This window comes from Panthera leo, chromosome C1, assembly GCF_018350215.1.
Source record: "Panthera leo isolate Ple1 chromosome C1, P.leo_Ple1_pat1.1, whole genome shotgun sequence".
Classification (NCBI taxonomy): Eukaryota; Metazoa; Chordata; class Mammalia; order Carnivora; family Felidae; genus Panthera; species Panthera leo.
Genome location: NC_056686.1, coordinates 15,082,450 through 15,104,133, shown reverse-complemented (window position 1 = coordinate 15,104,133; position 21,684 = coordinate 15,082,450). Strand labels below are relative to the sequence as shown.

The window sequence follows — 21,684 nt, the reverse complement described above, 5'->3', positions numbered from 1 at the left end:
TGGAGGACTCTGGTTAGTGTGAATCAGCTTTAAAGTTTTGTGAAAGTGCTTTGTAAACTGTGGAAACACGTGGTAAGACTTACACATACAGTCATATGCAGTGGCTGTGAGTTAGATAACCGTCACAGGTGCAGTAATAATGGCTCATGGGTGGTCTGGGAAGCACTATAGTTTGAGATCAGCGGTCCATAAACTTTTGCCAGGGAGCAGTCTTCCTTTCAAGATAGAGATTTTCTCATTTTCCCCAAGAGATTATACCTTCTTTCATGCGGGGTGGATAGCTAATATACTGTTAACCTGGTATCACAATAGCATTCTTCCCCAGGTTCGTAGACGGGGGAACAAAAGCTCAGAGGCTTTATGGGGTTGTCTAATATTGAATGGCTAGATGGTACCATAAATGGGATTCAGTCCTAAGTCTTTTGATTCATCCATTGTTCTTTTTTCTCTGAAGAGTTGAACAACATTTTACATTAGTTCTTGTATCATCATGCCCTGTACTTTGCTTAGTCTCATATAAAGTTATAAATATTAATACCAGGATAATTTAAAATAAAAATATTGGTTATTGCAACTAAAATTAATTTACCATAGGTAAAAGGAAAAGGTGCTTCTGGGAGTTTTATTGTGGTCCAAAAATCAAGAAAAACACCTCAGAAATCCAGAAACAGAAAGGTAAGAAGTCTAAACCACAGTTTGAACACTCTAAAACTACATCTCCTAAAATGACATTTATTGAGTGGTCACTGTGTGCCAGGCACTATGCAAAGTGTAGCCTTACTATTAAGGCCTGAAGAGGTTGTAAGTAATTTGCTCATTATCGCCCAGCTGGTGAGTAGAAAACAGTGTAAATCCAAGCAGTCGTCCCCCCACCCCTCCCCACCCCCCCCACCGCCGAGCCCATGCACTTAACTGCCATATGTTGAATTATTGGCAACTCTATGAATTATACTTCTGTTAGTGAAACCAATCTGTTAAATGAAAAGGGACATATATGAGTGCATCTTTTACCCAATATTAGACCCCAAAACTATATCCAGAGCCAGTTTTTCGTTTTTCGTTTTTCTTTTTCTTTTTTTTCTTTTTCTTTTTCTTTCTCTTTTTTTCTTTTCCTTTTCCTTTTCCTTTTTCTTTTTCTTTTTCTCTTTTTCTTTTTTTTTTTTTTTTTTGGTAAATGTTAACACTTCTCCTTAAGACACATAATTTCATTTGTGGAAAGTATAATACTTTCTATAATAAAGTGAAATACTAAATATAACTAATATAAAAATATATAAATAAATAATAATTATAAAATATTAGTAATAAAGTGAAACATTCAGTATTTTCCCCTGTCAGTAACTGAAATCATGACTGTTCCTCTACAGCTGTGTTTTTGCAACTCTGAAAGTTTTTGTACATTTTTTCTACAACTTTGAAATACTTTTGAAATGAACTTTTGTGCAGTGCTTTTTGGTGCTGCATGGTCTTTATTCTTTGTTATTGAAGGGTAAGAATAAACTAAGACTTTTAAATAAAGTCTACCATTCCTTTTCATTTTTATACTTTTTTTTTTTTTTTTAACATTTATTTATTTTCAAGAGCCAGAGAGAGAGTGTGAATGGGGGAGGGACAGAGAGAGAGGGAGACACAGAATCTGAAGCAGGCTCCAGGCTCTGAGCTGTCAGTGCAAAGCCCTACACGGGGCTTGAACCCACCGACTGTGAGATCATGACCTGAGCCAAAGTTGGACACTCAACTGACTGAGCTACCTAGGTGCCCCTCATTTTTATACATATTTTTAACTCTCAATCTGAATTTCATAACTCAAAAAAGTTGCCACACAAGTGCCATCGTGCCCCGTAGTATATTTGTTTGAATGTGGAAAAAAGTGATAGTTTAGCACAAGTTAAATTATCAATCAATTTAGGAAAGCCCTTGAGTTGAATACAGAAGCATTTGAACAGAGAACTCTATATTCTTTAATGATGATAATTTTTGGTAATATATTTCAGAATAGAAGCTCCGCAGTGGATCCAGAACCACAAGTAAAATTGGAGGATATCCTCCCGTTGGCCTTTACTCGCCTTTGTGAACCTAAAGAAGCTTCCTACAGTCTCATCAGGAAATATGTGTCTCAGTATTACCCTAAACTTAGAGTGGACATCAGGTATGAGCCGTTGGCCTGTACTTCAAAGCACAAATGTCTGTGTTATTCCCTTAGCCCCTTTTTCATGAGAAAGGTGAAAGTAAATATTCAAGAAGGATTACATTTAGCTGAGCTAAGGATAAAACCTTTTTTGTGGGTTTTATTTATTTGTATTTTATTTTATTTTTTAAAGTTTATTTAGTTAGAGAGAGAGAGCATGGCCTGGGGAGAGGCAGAGAGAGAGAATCCCAAGCAGACTCCACACTGTCAGCACAGAGCCTGACAAGGGGTTCATACTCCATGAACTGTGAGATGATGCCCTGAGCCAAAATCAAGAGTCGGATGGATGCTTAACTAGCTGAGCCACCCAGATGCCCTTGAGCTTTATTTTTTTGTCTTGTTATGTTTTCTTTTTCATATCTCCATTGTAGTTTCTTTCTGAAAACAAAAACAAAAACAAAAAAAAACACCTACATGTTAAGTCTTACAAGACCTTGGTAGAATAATTCTTTCACCGTGTCAGCTGTTAGAACATTCAGCATTAAACTCCATGTCCTCTCAGCTTTCATTGTTAAAAAAAAAAATTTTTTTTTAATGTTTATTTTTGAGAGGGACAAAGCATGAGTAGGGGAGGGGCAGAGAGAGAGGAAGACACAGAATACAAATCAGGCTCCAAGCTATCAGCACAGAGCCCAATCCCATGAACCATGAGATCGTGACCTGAACTGAAGTCAGATGCTTAATGAACTGGGTCACCCAGGCGCCCTAGCTCTCATTATTTTTTTAATTTTAATGTTTTTTTTAAATCGTGTTAAAATACAGATAAGCAAAATTTACCATCTTAACCATTTTTAAGTGTACGGTTCAGTGGTATAAAATACATTCATGATGTGCTACCATGAGCGCCGTGTATTGCCAGAACTCTTCATCTTGTAAAATTGCAGCTCTGTACCCATTAAATAGGAAATCCCTTTCCCCCCGGCCACCACCTTTCTGCTTTCTGTCTGTATGATTTTGGCTATGAGTACCTCATGTAAGTGGAGTCATCCAGTCTTTATCTTTTTGCGACTGGCTTCTTTCATTTAGCACAGTGTCCTCAAAGTTTATCCTTATTGTTGCATGTTAGAATTTCCTTCCTCTTTTAGGCTGAATAGTACTCTTTTGCTGTATGTACTCCATTTTGTTTATTCATCCTTCTGTTAATGAACACTTGAGGTTTCACGTTTTGGCTCTTGTGAATAATGCTGCTATGAACACTGATGTACTAATACTTCTTTGAAACCCTGCCTTCAGTTCTTTGGGGGTACATACCCAGAAGTAAAACTGCTAGATGAAATGATGATTCTAGTTTTTAGTTTTTTTGAGGAACTGCCATGCTGTTTTCCACAGTGACCATATCATTTTACTTTCCTACCGACAGTATACAGAATTTCTAATTTCTCCATATCGTCACCAACCTGTGTGTGTTTGTTCGTTTAAGTTTTTTTACTTACTTATTTTGAGAGAGCTAGTGGCGAAGGGGTAGATAGGGAGAGAGAGAGAATCCCTGCGCAAAGCCCAATGCGGGGCTCAAACTCACAAAACTGGGAGATCATGACCTGAGCTGAAACCAAGAGTCTGACACTTAATTGACTGAGCTACCTAGGTGCCCGTTGTTTGTTTGTTTTGTTTTCAGCCATCCTTAATGGGTGTGAGGTGATTGGTACGCATTTCTTTTAAGTTTTTGTTTTTTGAGCTAGAAAGTGCAAGTTGGGGGTAGGCAGGGCAGAGAGGGAGAGAGGATCCCAAGCAGGCTCTGCACTGTCAGCGCGGAGCCCGTGCAGGACTTGAACCCATGAATTGTGGGACCATGACTTGAGCTGGAAGTCGGATGCTTAACTGAGTGAGCCACTCAGGTGACCCCACATTAAACTCTATTTTTTTAATTTAGAGTTTGAATCATAAGAGAATTCAGGTTTCTGTAAACCTCTAGAGAAAAATAATATAATATCCTAATTTAAACATGTAATGTAAAATTCTGGCAGAATTTTGGTAGTAATTCAGTTCTAAAAAGTTGCCACATAAAAATATCTACACTGATCATTGAGACATTTGTGCAGATACATTAATTTGTTTAAATTTGTAATTCACAGAGTTTGTGTTTGAGTGTGTTTGTGTGAGATCTTTGTTATGATGGATGACTTTTGGAAAATTGTCTTTAATCCAGTCATTTCTACAGACGATTTTTATATCGAATGCATGTTGTCTTGATATTGTTCAGTAACAGTATTTCCTTGCATTACTGAGGCATGCAGTTAGGATTGCTGAAGCTTTAGCCCAGAAGCCACATTTTCAGAAAAGCACTCAGTGGTCTTCAGAGTGCCCAAGGAGAGTCCGTGAAATAGTGCGAAAGACAAGGGAATCACAGAAGCACAAAGTTTGAAATTAGTGTCCTGGTTTTTGTATGCTTTTTCTGCCCTGAGTGTGACCCACATATACAACCATGAGCTAGAAATGCATTTAAGTACACATTTCACTTTTCTCTCTCTTCTCTCTCTGGTGACTGGAGACCATTATCTTCTCCCAGCTTTTTCTTTCCTTACCTTTCTACTGTACTCCCACCAGACAAGTTGTTGATAGCAGTGTAACTTTGTTACATGTCTAATCTTTATGAACATTTCTGACCTTATGTTGAAACAATATTTTCCTGATAATAGGTGGGTTATCCACTCATAGGTGATAACGAACCTAGAGACCTTTTCCTGTGACCTCGTTAACAGTAACTTTTTTTTTTTTTTTTTTCTTTTTCCGTTTACTTCTCTAAAACTATTGATTTTCTCTACCACTGACTGTCAGGGAGTCCTGTCATACATACAATTAACATGATAATTTGGCCATACTTAATTTTAATTTTAGTTTTTGAGAGGTGGGTGGGTGGGGTACACAGTTGACCAAGGGGCAGAGAGGGAGAGAGAGAGAAGCAGGGCTCACCTAAAGCAGGGCTCAGGCTCACCCGAAGTAGGGCTCAAGCTCACCTGATGTGCCGGTCTGTTCTATTTATCCCACACCTCCATCTAATCTGTAAGCAGTTACTTTGGATTTGGTATTAGGATATATCCATAAACAAACCTCTTCTCATTACCTCCACTGTTACTACTCTTCCAAGCCACCATCATCTCTCAGTTGTTTTAGAGCAATGACTTCCTAACTCCTCTCATGCTCCCTCTCCTTCAGTCTGTTCTTAACCTAGCAGTGAGGGTGAAACTTGTAAAAATGTAAGTTAGATCGTATCGCCTTGCTACTCAAACCTTCCTGTGGCTTCCTAGCCCCCTTACAGATAGAGCCAGTGTCTCTAAAATGGTATATGACATTATGCTTCCATTGTGTCTTTGACCTAATCTCCTACTACTTTTCCCTCACTTAGCTGGCCTCAGAGTCTGTATGCTTGCTGTTCCCTTTGCCTGGATGGTTTTCCCCATAATCTACTTTGCTCACGCCTTCACTTCTCTCAGGTTTTTACTCTGATGTCCTCGTTAGAGTGCCTTGACCCTGCCTTGACTGCCTTCCTTTTTTGTAATTATTTTGGAAACTTTCAAACATACACATAAATGTAAAGAGAACAAACCATCGTACTAACATTTCCGACAAAATCCTAAGCATTATCCAATACATAGGCCATAGTCACATGTCCCCAGTTGTCTCCAAAGTGACTTGTTAAAGTTAGTTTATTTATGAGAGAGAGAGAGTGGGGGAGGGGCAGAGAGAGGAAGAGAGAGAATCCTGAGCAGGCCCCATGCTGTCATCGCAGAGCCCAACAAGGGGCTCTGTCCCACAAACTGTGAGATCATGACCTGAGCCAAAACCAAGAGTTGGATGTTCAACCAACGGAGCCACCCAGGCACCACCAAAATGACTTCTTCTAGTTGGTTTGTTCCAGTTAGTGTCCGTACCTGGCTTGTACACTGCATTTGGTTGATGGAACCACCTAAATTCCATTTGCAACCTTTCCCTCCTCTCCCAGCATTCAGAATTCTACTTCTCTGTCTTACTTTTCTCCATAGCACTCATCACATTCTAACACATACTGCATCTGCCTGGCCTTTTTTCTTTCTTTTCTTTTTTTTTTTTTTAAGTTTATTTATTTATTTATTTTAAGTTTATTTATTTTTGACAGAGAGTGCAGGCATGAGTTGGGGAGGGGCAGAGAGAGAGAGGGAGACACAGAATCCGAAGCAGGCTCCAGGCTCCAAGCTGTCGGCACGGAGCCCGATGCGGGGCTCCAACTCACGAACTGTGTGAGATCATGACCTGGGCCGAAGACAGACGCCCAACCAACTGAGCCACCCAAGCGCCCCAAATTTGTTTATTTTTGAGAGAGAGAATCCCAAGCAGGCTCCACACTGTCAGTGCAAAGCCTGATGTGGAGCTCAAATTCATGAACCATGAAATCATGACCTGAGCTGAAATCCAGAGTCGCATGCTTAACCAGCTGAGCCATCCAGGTGCCCCTGCCTGGTTGTTTAAAACTACCTGTCTACCCCATTAAAATGTCAGAATCTTGAAGACCAGGATTTAAAAAAAGATTTTTTTTTTAATGTTTATTTCTTTTTGAGAGAGAGACAGCATGAGCAAGGGATGAGCAGAGAGAGGGGGAGACACAGAATCCGAGCCAGGCTCCAGGCTCCTACCTGTTAGCACAGACCCCAACGTGGGGCTCAAACTCATGAACCACGAGATCATGAACTGAACCGAAGTCGGACACTTAACCAACTGAGCCACCCGGACACCCTGGCCAGGAGTTTTATCTATATTGTTCACTTCCGTTTCCTCCACGCCCTAGCACACAGTAGATGCTCCATAAATATTAGTTGAATGAGTGATTGAATGCCTGTGGGCATTTCACCTGGCCACTCCACAAAGAGTGTTCGTCCCAGAGTGTGTGAGATGAGGCACATGTTTCTGCTCCTGTATACTAGCGGCTGTAGAGCTTGTGGTAAAAAAAAGCACAGACTTTGAAACCAGACCCCTTGGGTTTAAATCCTGATTCTGTCATTTTCTAGCTCTGTATCCTTGAGTAATTTCCCTCTCTGTGTCCCAGTTTCCTAACTGATAAACAGTGTATCAGTAAGGTTGTTACCAGGCGTACGTCTCCTAGTACATGTTAAGCACTTAGAACAGTGCCTGGCACATGGTAAGTGCTCAACTAATGCTAATATTAGTCTCTGTTCCAATATAATTCTCATGGTATGAGCATTACACCATGCTAAATAGGATTCTAATTTCAAAGACTTTTTTGAGAGACTGTGTGCACACATGTGCAAGCAGTGGAGGGACAGAGGGAGAGGAAGAGAGAATCTTAAGCAGGCTTCATGCCCAGTGTGGAGCCTGACGCAGGTCTCCATCCCACAGACTGTGAGATTATGATCCAAGAGTTGGATACTCAACTGACTGAGCCACCCAGGTGCCCCAACGGTATTTTTTAAAATTTTTATTTATTTATTTTGAGAGAGAGGGAGAGTGAGCACGAGTGGGGGAGGGCAGAGAGAGAGGGAGAGAGAGTATCCCAAGCAGACTCTGTGCAGTCAGCCTGATGATGCAGGGTTCGATTTTATGAACATTGAAGTCATGACCTGAGCAGAGATCAAGAGTCAGATGCTTAACTGACTGAGCTACTCAGGCATCCCAGTGTTTTTTATATAACATGCAAGTTTCTTCTGTATTTGATAACAATGATTTTTTGCAAATCTGAATTAAAAACTGGATATGTTGGATTTACATAGAGACTTTGAGTTCACTCTAAGATACCTTCAGAAACTTTAAAGGGTAGTCCTGTCACATGGCATTAGAAATCATTGTGTGTGATGTAACTTCTTTATACTCTTTTTTTTTTTCCTCTTCCCACACCAATATAAGAACATAGCCCAAATTCAATTGTATGCCCTATACTTATCTCTGAACTCTTTAATTTCTTTGGTGACCCCTTAGATTCTTAACATTTTCAACTCTGAGCAATTTCAGGCATCTTGTGATCTTCTTAATTCCATTTATGCATTTCTAACAGACTGACGGAACGCTCTCATTTAGATGCTTGCAACTCAGAATCCTTGTTGCTATCCGTTGCTTTTTTGTTCTCCATCCCTTACTTCTGATTCTCTCTGCACATGGCTTTCATTTATATATGTCTCAATGCAGACCAACTTTCTCCATGGTTGAGTAACATGGCCTTCAACAATTACCCATGATTTTCTGCTTCAAACTAAACTGGTCTGGTTATCTAATTAAAAACAAAACCTGTTGGGGCACCTGGATGGCTCGGTTGGCTAAGCATCCGACTCAATTTTGGCTTAGGTCATGAACTCACATTTCTTGAGTTTGAGCCCCACGTTGGGCTCCACACTGACAGTGCAGAGTCTGCTTGAGATTCTCTCTCCCTCCCTTTCTCTCTGCTCCTCTCCTGCTCGTGTTCTCCCTCTCTCGCTTAAAATAGATAAACTTAAAAAAGAGAACATGTTATAATAATAAAAAGTTCCTTGAATTTGTATAGGGCTTTATAAAACCCTTTTGTACATTGTTTTCCATATTTCTCAAAATAGACTTAAAAATACATATTCCTACCTCAATTTTGCTGATAAAAATCTTAGGGTTACCTGGCTGTTCACTGGTAAAATCAGAACTTCATTTTTTTTAATACAATTTTTTTTTTTTTTGAGAGAGAGAGAGAGTGCATGCGTGCTTGGGAGAGGCAGAGAGAGTAGGAGACGGAGCATCCGAAGTGGGCTCTGCGCTGAGAGTGGAGAGCCCGAGGGCGGGCCTTGAACTAATGAACTGCAAGATCATGACCTGAGTTGAAGTCAGGTGGCCAACCGTCTGAGCCACCCAGATGCCCCTGTTTTGTTTTTCAATATGATACTTGCTTTTTCCACCGTTCTGGGCTGTCTTATATTGGAAAGTGCAGGCATAGCATAGTGAATAAGAATGTAGAATCTGGAATCAGACTGCCCAAATTTGTACTGGTTCTTCCCCTACCTAACTGTGTGACTTTGGAAAAATGACTTGACTTTTCTGTGTCACTCCGCTTTTCTCCATTTGTAAAGTATGGGGAATAATAGTACCTATTTCTTGGGTTTGTTGTATTATCTGGTTTAATCCACACATATGAAATATTTTGAATAGCACTTAGCACTATAGTGAGTGCAAAATGGTGTGACATAGACTAAATTTTTCAGAACAGGGAGCTGTGCCTGGGAGTTAACAGTAAGTTAAAGAGATGGGGCATGATTAGGTATAGAAGAGTGTAGAATTTAGATGGATGGTAGAGTGACATTCTTACAATTTTTTTTCAGTGTTTATTTTTTGAGAGAGACAGAGCACAAGTGGGAGAGGGGCAGAGAGAGAGGGAGATGCAGAATCTGAAGCAGGCTCCAGGCTCTGAGCTGTCAGCACAAAGCCTGATGTGGGGCTTGAACCCACAAACCATGGAATCATGGTCTGAGCCAAAGTCGTATGCTTAACTGACTGAGCCACCCAGGCGCCCCAGTAGAGTGGCATTCTTTAAGAGCTTCATGAGAAAATTTCAGAGACAGGAGTTAGCATTCTTTTTTGGGAACTAAAAGGAGACCGGGTCTGACTGCATCTAGACTAACAAGGAGTAGGATCACGTCATGGAAGGCTTTGAAGCTGGGTTGAGGCTTTAGGACCTGACACCTGATCAGTTGATTAACACCGTAAAGGTGGCTTCTGTAGGTGTATTGACCTAGTTGTGGTATGCATTATGAAGACAGAAAGCACAGTGCCCAGAAGGGAGGGCATGGTGGCTTGTACTAAGGTTATGGCAGTGGTAAAAGAATGGGCCAGTCTCAGAAGTTTTGAAGCAGCTGGTAAGTAAGGATTTTACTAGAAGATAGAGGAATGAGTGACAGAATTCTGTGACTTCTAAAAGCCCAGACAAAGTATATGTTGGCATAAAGATTGCCGAGAAAACAGAAATGTTAGGAAGGAAACCAGTTTAACTGATCGCTGCATTCTTGGAGCATCTGAACCTCGGTTAAGGCAGTTCTTCTCACTGGGGTGTCAGTGTTTTACTTTGTGATCCCCCATTGGAAATCAGTCTTTAAGCAGTCTGCCTTATAGAGCAACTAATGGAAAACGTGTTTGACAATTAAGTCATTCCCTCAGTTATGTTCCCAAAGCTCTATATTGTGTACTTCAACCCTGATCCTTCTCATTCTTTACAGAGATTATTATATATTCATCATCTCTTAAATTCCTTGAGTTTAGTGACGAGATCTATGTGTTTATCCCTGTATAACTATAATAAATACTCAGTAAATGTTTGTGGGATGAGGGACTTGAAGTGTGGTATGTGTGTGTTTGGGGTTGTGGCATAAATCATATTCCTCCTAAATGGAATATACTGGCTTAGAAATATTTTCATTGTGAGTTTTCTTTAGTTGGGAGTTTCTTCATTTGGAGTATCAGGGATGTGCAAGATTTGATAGGCTAGTTCCCACTCTTTAGCATCCTATTAGATCATGGCATCCCCTCTGTTATTCCTCCCTAAGCATACAGACGATGTCATGAAAAACTAGTGTCGGCTCAACCTGTAATGCTTAGTGGTTAGGTAAAAATTTTAAATTTCTTCTCCAAAGAAAAATATCAGAGTGAAGCACCTCAAATGATAGTTTGGCCCTCGTAATTCTGCCTCTCAACCGGCTGCCCTGCCGATCTTTATTCGTCAACGCAGTAACTAACCAGTTTCAAGCCACTCACCTCAGATTCTTACTGGGTGCTCTTCTAGTAATTCTTGAGAATTATGACAGAACACACCAGGCTTGTAGATTATGATCCACCCTTCCTTCAGATGTCCTGTTGTTGGCCTGAATGCATAGCTTTCCATTTGATTGTCTTCTTCCCTACCACAGCCCCTTTTAAGCCCAAAGTCAATTTGATTGGTTTGTGCCTGCACCTAAGGTTCCCCCCGCTCCCACCTCTGAGACTACACCTTGACAGGACAGTCTTGCACTTGTTCTTATGTTTTTTGGTTTTTTTAGAATTTTTTTTTAAGTTGATTTATTTTGAGAGAGAGAGAACAAGTGGGGTAGAGGCAAAGAGCGAGGGAGAGAGAGAATCTCAAGCAGGCCCAGAACTGTCAGCGCAGAGCCTGATGTGGGGTTCAAACCCATGAACTGTGAGATCATGACCTGAGCTGAAACAAGAGTCAGATGCTCAACCGACTGAGCCACCCAGGCGCCCCTAAGATTTTATTTTTAAGTAATCTCCACCTCGCCATGGGGCTCGAACTCACAGCCCCAAGGTCAGGAGTTACACACTGCACCATCTGAGCTGCCAGGCACCCCTCTCAGTTTCTTCTTTCTTGCCATTTGGTTTTGATGACCTAGTATTGTTGGTTTGTGTTTTGTCTTAAACTGTAACCCTCTTAAGACAGAGACATTATGTTAAGAACAACCTTTTTTCTTTCCCAGGGAATTCTATTAGGCTAACTTCAGAGTTTGTAAAAAAATGTTGTTTTCTGTTAATGTGTTACATACTTTTTAAAATACAGTATCTAGAAATTTTGCCTGTGAGAATTCTTGAGTTAGGTGGGACTTTAAACATACTCATGCTTTGTTTGATTACACAGTTTGGTTGCTGTTGTGGTAGAATAAATGGAAGGTGTTTGGAGTGCCCTAGAAGTTTGGTAATTGGTTCTGTATGGGACATGGTTTGTGTCTCCGGGTAATGACTTAACTGCTTTGCTTAAAGTAAAAAGAATGCCACTTGTTAAGGGTGCCAGTATTTTATTTATTATTGTCCATTTTAACAAACTACTACTACATCTAATAGGAATCAGAACTTAAGTTCAGGGGAAAACCCTGGATCTGTTTCTTCATATCTTTCCTCATTGATGTTTATCGCTATTTTTTTTGTTTGTTTGTTTTCTCTGCAGGCCTCAGCTGTTGAAGAATGCTCTGCAGAGAGCAGTAGAGAGAGGCCAGTTAGAACAAATAACTGGCAAAGGTGCTTCTGGGACATTCCAGGTTAGAGGCCAAGAAGGCTTGGTTGTAGAGAAATGACTCTCAAAAGTTTTGGTTTCAGGACCAACTTATACTCTAAAAATTCTTTGAGGACCCCAGGAGGTTGTTTTTATGTGGGTTGTACCATATTAGAGATTAAAACTGAGAAAAATTTTAAATATTCATTCATTTTTTTAAGAAAACATTTTACGTCAGCATAAATAACATTTTTTTGTGGAACAATAACTATATTTTTGGAAAACTTCATGAGAAGAGAGGTACTATTCATTAAAAATTTGCAAATCTTTAACGTCTTGCTTAAGAGAAGACAGCTGGTATCTGTGTTAACAGATATTTCAACATATTTTGGGTTACATCTTTGAAGAAAATTCACCTCACACACAGAAAAGTATGGAGTATTTTAAGATAATTTTCAAATAGTTTTGGGTATTATTCTTTGATACTGTACCAAAACTCAACAAATGGTGATTTTTAAAGTAGCTTTATTGAAGTATGATTTGTATGCCATAAAACAGACTCATTTTAAGTTACAATTTATAATTCAGTGATTTTTAGTAAATTTACAGAGTTGTACAACCATCACTACAATCCAGTTTTAGAACATTTCATCACCCAGAAAGATCTCTTGTGCCCGTTTGCAGTCTCTCCCCATTCTCCTCTGCAGCCAACCTACTAATCGACTTTTCTCTTTACATAGATTTCCCTTTTCTACACATTTCTTGTAGATGGAGTCATACAATCTATCGCTTTTTTGGTTTGGCTTCTTTCACTTAGCATAATCTTCTTTGAGTTTTATCCATGTTGCAGCATGAATCAGTGCTTTCATTCCTTTTTATTGCCACATAGCATTCCATCGTATGTATTTAACACATTCTGTTTACTCACAAATTGATAAACATTTGGGTTATTTCCACTTTTTACTCTTACAATTAATATTGCCTATGAACCTTTACATCCGAATCTTTGTGCAAATACATGTTTTTTATTTCACACGGATATGTAACGAGGAGTGTGGACTTACTGGGCACTATGGTCAATTTATGTCGTAAGAAACTGCCACAGTGTGTGCATCATTTTACATTCCCGCCAGCAAAGTATAAGGGTTCCGGTGTCTCCACATCATTGCAAACACTTGTTACCGTCTTTTTTAGAATTCTAGCCATACTGGTGGATGTAGAGTGCTGTTTTGTTATGGTTTTGGTTGGCATTTCCCTAATGATTCCTGATACTGACCATCTTTCCTTGTGCTTAATGGACATTTGTTTATCTTTTCTGGTAAAATGTCTATTTAAATTCTTTGCCTGTTTTTAAATTGGGGCTATTTGTCTTATTATTGAGATGTAAAAGTTATTAACTAGACTCAAGTTCCTCATTAGATACATGATTTGCATATATTTTCTCCTCATCTGTGGCCTGTGCTTTCACTTTCTTAATGGTATGTTTTGAAGTGCAAAGGTATTTAATTTTGATGAAGTCCAGTATGTCATTTTTTAAAATTGCTTCTGCTGTTGGTATTATATCCAAGAAATCATTGCCTAACTTAGGATCACAAGATTCACTCCTACATTCTTTTTAAGAGTTTTTAAATACTTTTAGGCTCTGTCCGTTTTGAGTTTTGTTTATGGTATGAGGTAGGGCTATAAATTCATGTTCTTGCCGTAGATACCCAGTTGTCCTAACACTTTTTATTTATTTATTTAAAATTTTTTAAATGTTTGTTTATTTTTGAGAGGGAGACAGAGAACGAACGAGTGGGGGAAAGGCAGAGAGAGAAAGGGAGACACAGAATCCGAAACAGGCTCCAGGCTCTGAGCTGTCACCACAGAGCCCAGTGTGGAGCTTGAATTTGGGGACAGTGAGATCAACACCTAGGCCAGAGTTGGATGCTTAACTGACTGAGCCATCCAGGCACCTCATAACACTTTTATTTATTTATTTTATATTTTTAATTTTTTTTTTTAACGTTTATTTTTTGAGAGAGACAGAGTGTGAGTGGGGGAGGGGCAGAGAGAAAGAGGGAGACACAGAATCGGAAGCAGGCTCCAGGCTCTGAGCTGTCAGCACAGAGCCCGATGTGGGGCTCAAACTCAAAAGCTGTGAGATCATGACCTGAGCCAAAGTCAAGACGTTCAACTGAGCCACCCACCCATGTGCCCCAACACTTTATTTATTTATTTATTTATTTATTTATTTATTTATTTTATTTAAAAAAATTTTTTTGTAATGTTTATTTATTTTTAAGAAACAGAGACAGCATGAGCGGGAGAGGGCAGAGAGAGAGAAAGGGAGACCCAGAATCGGAAGCAGGCTCCAGGCTCTGAGCTGTCAGCACAGAGCCCGATGTGGGGCTCAAACTCAAAAGCTGTGAGATCATGACCTGAGCCAAAGTCAAGATGTTCAACTGAGCCACCCATGTGCCCCAACACTTTATTTATTTATTTATTTATTTATTTATTTATTTATTTATTTATTTTATTTATTTATTTATTTATTTAAAAAAAGTTTTTTGTAATGTTTATTTATTTTTAAGAAACAGAGACCACATGAGCGGGAGAGGGCAGAGAGAGAGAAAGGGAGACCCAGAATCGGAAGCAGGCTCCAGGCTCTGAGCTGTCAGCACAGAGCCCGACGTGGGGCTTGAACCCACGAGCTGTGAGATCATGACCTGAGCCAAAGTCAAGACGTTCAACTGAGCCACCCATGTGCCCCAACACTTTATTTATTTATTTATTTATTTATTTATTTATTTATTTAATTTATTTATTTATAAAAAGTTTTTTGTAATGTTTATTTATTTTTAAGAAACAGAGACAGCATGAGCGGGAGAGGGCAGAGAGAGAGAAAGGGAGACCCAGAATCGGAAGCAGGCTCCAGTCTCTGAGCTGTCAGTACAGAGCCCAACGTGGGGCTTGAACCCACGAGCTGTGAGATCATGACCTGAGCCGAAGTTGGATGCTCAACCGACTGAGCCACCCAGGCGCCCCCCCAACACTTTTTATTTAAAAGATTATCTATTCCCCACTGAATTGCCTTGGCATCTTTATTTAAAAAAAAAAAAAAAATGACCATACATATTAAGGATTTATTTCTGGACTCCTGATTTTTCTCCATTGATCTATGTATGAATTCTTATGCTAGGATCATAGTCTTGATGACTGTAGCTTTGAAAATTTTGTGCAAGTTTTCAAATTGGAAAATGTCAAAAAATGTAATTTTTAAAGAATATTTTAATTATTCTTAGTCTTGTGCATTTCCATATGAATTTTAGGATCCATTTGTTATTTTTCACACACACACACACACACACACACACACACACACACACACACACACAAAACCCAGCTAGGATTTTGGTAGAGGTTGCACTGAACCTATACATCAATATGGGAAGAATCACTGTCTTTATAATACTGAGTTTGCTAGTTCGTGAACACTGACTATCTCTTTATTTAGATCTTTAACTTCTCTCAGTAGCATTTTGTAGTTTTCAGTATATAGGTCTTACATTTAAGTTTATTCCTAAGTATTTTATTCTTTTCCACGTTATGTTGAACAGAAGTATTTTCAAGATTGTTCATTGCTGACATTTAGAAATACAGTTGATTTGTCTGTTGATCTTATATCCGGCAACATTGCTGAACTCATTCACTAGTTCTAGTAGTTTTTTTGTAGATTCCTTAGGATTTTTGTGGATTCCCTAGGATTTTCTACATAGAGAGTCATGTCATTTGCAGATAAAGACCATTTTGTTTACCTTTCTCATCTGGCTGTTTTGTTTTGCTTTGCTTTGCTTTTTTCTTGCTTAATTATACTGAATAGAACCTCCAGTACAATGCTGAGAGCAGACATCCTTGTCTCATTCCCCTTATTAAAGGGGAAACATCAAGTCTTCGATCATTAAGTTAGCTGTGGGTTATTTATAAATGCCTGTTATCAGGTTGAGAAGATTTCTCCCCTATTACTAGTTTGTTAGGAGATTTTATTATGAGCAGCTTTTGGGTTTGTAAAATGATTTTTCTGTGTCTCGAGATGAGCATGTGATCTTTGTCCTTTATTCTGTTAATACGGTGTATTACATTAATTGATTTTGTGGTAATTCCTTAAAGGTTAGTTGCCATGTGGAACCTAAAACCATATCTATGAACCTCTTGTACTCTTGCCTTAAATCTTTGGGTCTGTCTTGAACTTGGAGCAGATGTTTTAACTGCATAATTTTATAACATGGTCATATGGTCATTTGGAAGATAGTGGTTCACTGAATCATGCAGATAATTAAAGTGTTACCACATTTCATCAAACAGTAACAAAAGTAATAGTACCCACCGATCTTATCAGAACAATATTTAAGTACTCAGAAATTACTAAGCTCACCGTAGTATATACAAATGTTCCATGATTTAAATTTTTTCTTAAAAAGTTGCATTTTATGCTTGGCAACAAATACTGTTAGTTGTTTTCCTTGAAGGGAGAGGCTCACTTAATACATTTTCAAGAAAATGTCTACCAGATGGCCAAGTCTAAATAATAATTAACCATAGTGTATCTATTAGTCGTTCCTTCAAGTAAGGAGTATCCCATGAAAAATGAAGCTAGTTCAGCTCACAACTCAGACCCTGGGGTGCTTTTCCTTGAGACCACCATCCTATCTCCACATGTAGTTGACATGCTTAATGTGTTCTTCCCATTTCATCCCATAAAATAACAAAAAGACATGTACTGGGATTGAGATTTAATAAGATAACTTTTGCTACTTCATTGAGGACATTCTTAAGTGAAATTGGCTTTTTTTTTTTTTTTAAACAAGCACATAGCAGTAAAGAATACAGCAACTACTGGTACATTTTTGTGTCTCCGCCTTGATTTATGGTAACGTATCAGCAGTTTTACCCACCATTGCTTTTCCACCATCAGTGCAGATGCCACCACAGTGAAGAAGGCACATCACGTCTTAGCATTATTAGGAAAATAGTTTTGATCTTGCAGGTCCCCTGAAAGAGTCTCAGGATCCCCAGTGGGTTTGTGGACCACTCTTTGAGAATCTCTGTTGTAGATCATACCTGAGTTTGTCCTTTTACTCTTTGTGCTTAATGGTGCTGATCTTTGTTCCCCATCCTTTTGTCCTTGGAATATGCTATGTAATTTTCTGTTGTATGATACCCTAAACAATTATCAAACTTTTCCTTCGCTATTTTCTTTACAGGATTAAAAAGGTTATTTATTATTTTTCTAACTACTCCACTTTTCAGATTGAGACAAGGAAGTATTCTCAAAACTGTCTTATTTATTTGGGACATAACAAGTTAACCTGCTTATTGGGATACAGCTGTCACTCTGTTTGAGTTAAGGGTAGCTGTTGCTCTGTTAGGTTGGATGGAGGGGTTAATGGAAAGAGAAAATATCCATAGGAGGGTTGGGACTCCTCAGTTAGATTAAATACCTGATGAGCGGGAAGAGAAAGTCCCTAACCTGACAATTTATTGTAAAACATATCTGTGCTAATGCAGGAACTCCGACCCACCTGGTGCAGAGGAGTCTTGTCTTGACCTGCTTTGGGAGAGTGTTGTCTTGATGCTTTTCTCTTCCTCCTTGGAAAACAGCTGAAGAAATCAGGGGAGAAACCCCTGCTTGGTGGAAGCCTGATGGAATATGCAATCTTGTCTGCTATTGCTGCCATGAATGAGCCGAAGACCTGCTCTACCACTGCTCTGAAGAAGTATGTCCTGGAGAACCACCCAGGGACCAATTCTAACTATCAAAGTAAGTAAGGCTCAGAGTTGTGTGCATTTAACTGGGATCGGGGGGATTGTCTTGTAAACAGTTCTGGAGATCATGCCATTGCAAAGCATTAACCGCTGACTGAACACCAAGAGGGAACAACTTTACAAATTTATTATTTACAAAAGGAAAAACAAATAAGCAAGGCTTATCCTTAATTTACAATGTCTGCTGAAGATCAGGATTTGATTTTACTTTACTACAAAGATTTTAGATAAATCTCTTGGTTCAGAATACCTCTCAAGTATAGTATCTTTTTGCCTTTCTGAATGTCTACCAAACCATGTAATTTTCCCTTGAAGCCAAGCAGGTGTTTTAAAATGCTACTTACGTTGTTTCTTGTTGCCTTAAGCCCTGTAACAAAGAATACTTTTTTCAGTGAAGCGTCTTTACCCTGTCAGGTGGTGATTTGAGATTAAAAGCCTTGCCTTAGCACTGTCATATCCAGGTTAATGAGGCTGTATATTTTCTCAGTGAACTACTAGAATAGGTATAGTGGTGTAGGGTAAGAAATATGGAAAATAAGTAACAAAATGCACACCAGGCTGTATTCTTTTGATTGAAAGTAATTTTGAAGTCTTAATACTGACTTTTAACCTATGCAGTATGAATTTTATAATGTTATGAAGGAATGCTTTCCTTTTTTTAATGTTTATTTATTTTTGAGAGAGCATGTGTGCACACCTGTGTGCAGGGGAGGGGCCAGGGGGTGGAGAGAGAGTATCCCAAGCAGGCTCTGCAAACAGCACAGAGCCCCACAGTCTGCAGAGCCCGACACGGGGCTCGAACTCACAGGCCATGAGATCATGACCTGAGCCAAAATCAGAAAATGAACACTCAACTGAGCCACCAGGTGCCCCCGGTTTTGTCATCTTTATAGATACTCTCCTAAATTATTTCTGAGTACATACAGGTATACAATAGATGTTTGAATGAATGGAAATGAGAGATTAGTTTTAGGTTGGCTACTAATCATTTTTGCGTCACTGTAGGGCACGTCACTCACCACTCTGGGCTCCTGTTCTGCTTTCTCTGAAACGAGGAACTTGTCTTAATGGTCTTAATGGACTTAATGGTCAGTCTCTTGCCATGACAATTTAACTCTTTTCAAATTTATGGGCACTTAATTGTTAAGTGAATTAGTTAACAATTCTGACCACAAAAATTTCAGTTAGCACATGTCACCTACTGTTTGACAGGACAGTAAATTTGTATATAAATGTTTGTGGTTGAGGGACTTATAAAATAGAATAACTAGGGGCACCTGGGTGGCTCGGTTAGGCATCTGACTTCGGCTTAGGTCATGATCTCACGGTTTGTGGGTTCGAGCCCCGCTTCGGGGCTCTGCGCTGACGGCTCAGAGCCTGGAACCTGCTTCGGATTCTGTGTCTCCCTCTCTCTCTGGCCCTCCCCCACTCATGCTCTGTCTGTCTCTGCCTTAAATAAATGTTAAGAATTAAAAAAAAAAAAAATTGAATAGATAACTTTCTTCATTTCTGGATTTTTTATTCAGTGCATTTGTTGAAGAAGACTCTTCAGAAATGCGAAAAGAATGGATGGATGGAACAGATCTCTGGCAAAGGATTCAGTGGCACCTTCCAGCTCTGTTTTCCCTATTACCCCAGGTAAGCAGCCAGGCCATAATGTGAAGTGTTGGTGATTGTAAATTTAAAATCTTGGGCTTAACTGATTAATTTATTACTGTTTTACTTGAAAATAAAGACTACTTAAGGCAGTATTGTTTTAGAGCAAACACTTTTCATGTTAGAACTGGAGAATGTTGGCTACCCTGCTAGATCTTATTAGCCACCCATTCCTTAAAATCAAGCATGGAATTCTTTGAGATCATCGGCCAGTTATTTTTGTGTTCATTCTTTCTTTATTAAATAAATGATAATGACAAGATTATTAGAGGATTATGTATGTTTTCATCATCACTCAAGGAGGGGAGAGCATTGGCTGCTTCCAATAACCCTAGTCTGCCTTCTCCATACTATAGAGATAGGGCCATTTCCTTGAAAATCTTTTTGATCTATACTTTATTTATGCACCAAACCAAAAAATGTATTGAGCACCTCCTTGGGGCCAAGCATTGTTCTGTGCACCTGTGCAATGGCCTTCTTATACTCTGATTTCTAGTAAAGTGCCATGACATGTACCACTAAAGCCCTATTTTAGCAAGAGTATAGTGTATTTCTTATATTGTACCTTGTGTACAAGCCTCTGTTACTTGGCCGATTGCATATTATTTGAATTTTTCAAATATTAAATCTAATTCTTAAAGTCATGTACATAAAATGTTATAATTCAAGGACTTATTACACAATGGAATCAATATTTGTATCAATAAGGGCAAAGAAAACTAGAAAATCCTTGCTTTCTCTAAAACTTTGAAGAGATTCAGCCTTTATGATATTTTGAGGTCTTTTGCCAGTATCATGAGGCCAAAAAAATGTATACTGCTGTGCAAACTGTTTGCTGTCTTGTAGACAGACCAGTCACTGCTGTATATTCAGTGGCTAATACAGTGCTGGACACATATCAGGAGCTTAAATTGCTTACTAAGTAAATGATTAAGAATCCATTTTAGGGGCGCCTGGGTGGCTCAGTCGGTTAAGTGACTTCGGCTCAGGTCATGATCTCACAGTTTGTAAGTTCGAGTCCCACCTCAGGCTCTGTGCTGACAGCTTGGAGCCTGGAGCCTGCTTCGGATTCTGTGCCTCCCTCTCTGTACCCTGCCCCTCCCTGCTCGCACTCTCTCTCTGTCTCTCAAAAATGAATAAATATTAATAATTTTTTAAAAAAAAAACATAAAAAAATTAAAATAAATTAAAGAGTCCATTTTTTCTAATGGTAGGAGGAAGGGAATGAGGTATGGTTCTGGACTCTCAATAGATTTGTTATAACTGCGTGTGTGTTGAAAACAGGTTAAACTGTAACCCGACACTTGCAACATGGCATTTGGGGAGGGCAGGAAGATGTGGAATGTCAAAGAGCATCTAGGTTCACATTTTTCCCTTTCCTATGTGGGACTTCTCTTTTATGTGATTTTACCTTATTTTTCTTTTCTTTTTTTCTTCTCATAGCCCAGGAGTTCTATTTCCAAAGAAAGAGCTAGATGATTCAAGAGACGAGGATGAAGATGAGGAGGACTCTTCAGAAGAAGACTCTGATGACGAAGAGCCACCACCTAAAAGAAGGTGTGGATGTGTGGATGTCCTACCTTTGAGCTAATAGTGGCAGTAATAGTAATTAATAGCATTGTAACAACTCAGGATCCTTCTCAGAAGGCTCTTGGTGTAACATTTGAATTTGTCTTCCTGGAAATTCAGGGGCTTTGAACTTAGGAAGCACTGTGAATATGTGTAATTTACTGTTTGGTCAAATCTGTGTGTATATCCGTAGTTGGTTGGTTATTCAAAGAAAAACAATCCCATATTTTCCTAGGAAGAACATCACAAATTATGTACAGACTCCCATGAAGTGGTTGAATTTTCACACAGTTTTAGTAAGGGCTATAGTCCAATCACCACGTTCCTATCCTTTACATCGGTGACTTCTGTCTACCCTGTGTCTTTTTTGGCAAAGTATCCGGTCGTCCTGGCAGAGTGAGTCTCTTGAGTACTAAGTGATCGCCTTTGCTCTTTGTTCTCACAGGTTGCAGAAGAAAACCCCAGCCAAGTCTTCGGTGAAGGCCGCATCGGTGAAGCAGAGAGGGTCCAAGCCTGCGCCCAAAGTCCCAGCTGCCCAGCGGGGGAAAGCTAGGCC

At 39.3% G+C, this 21,684-nt stretch overlaps 1 protein-coding gene across 1 annotated transcript in view; it reads left to right on the top strand.

Annotated features, from left to right (window-relative positions):
- The window catches only part of HP1BP3 (heterochromatin protein 1 binding protein 3), a 40,625-nt gene that overhangs the window by 17,786 nt on the left and 1,155 nt on the right, over window positions 1-21,684 (top strand). Inside the window, 7 exon segments of the mRNA XM_042949308.1 lie at window positions 595-675; window positions 1,995-2,149; window positions 12,054-12,144; window positions 17,739-17,898; window positions 19,430-19,541; window positions 21,003-21,116; window positions 21,574-21,683. Of these exon segments, the coding sequence (XP_042805242.1) occupies window positions 595-675; window positions 1,995-2,149; window positions 12,054-12,144; window positions 17,739-17,898; window positions 19,430-19,541; window positions 21,003-21,116; window positions 21,574-21,683 (823 nt within the window).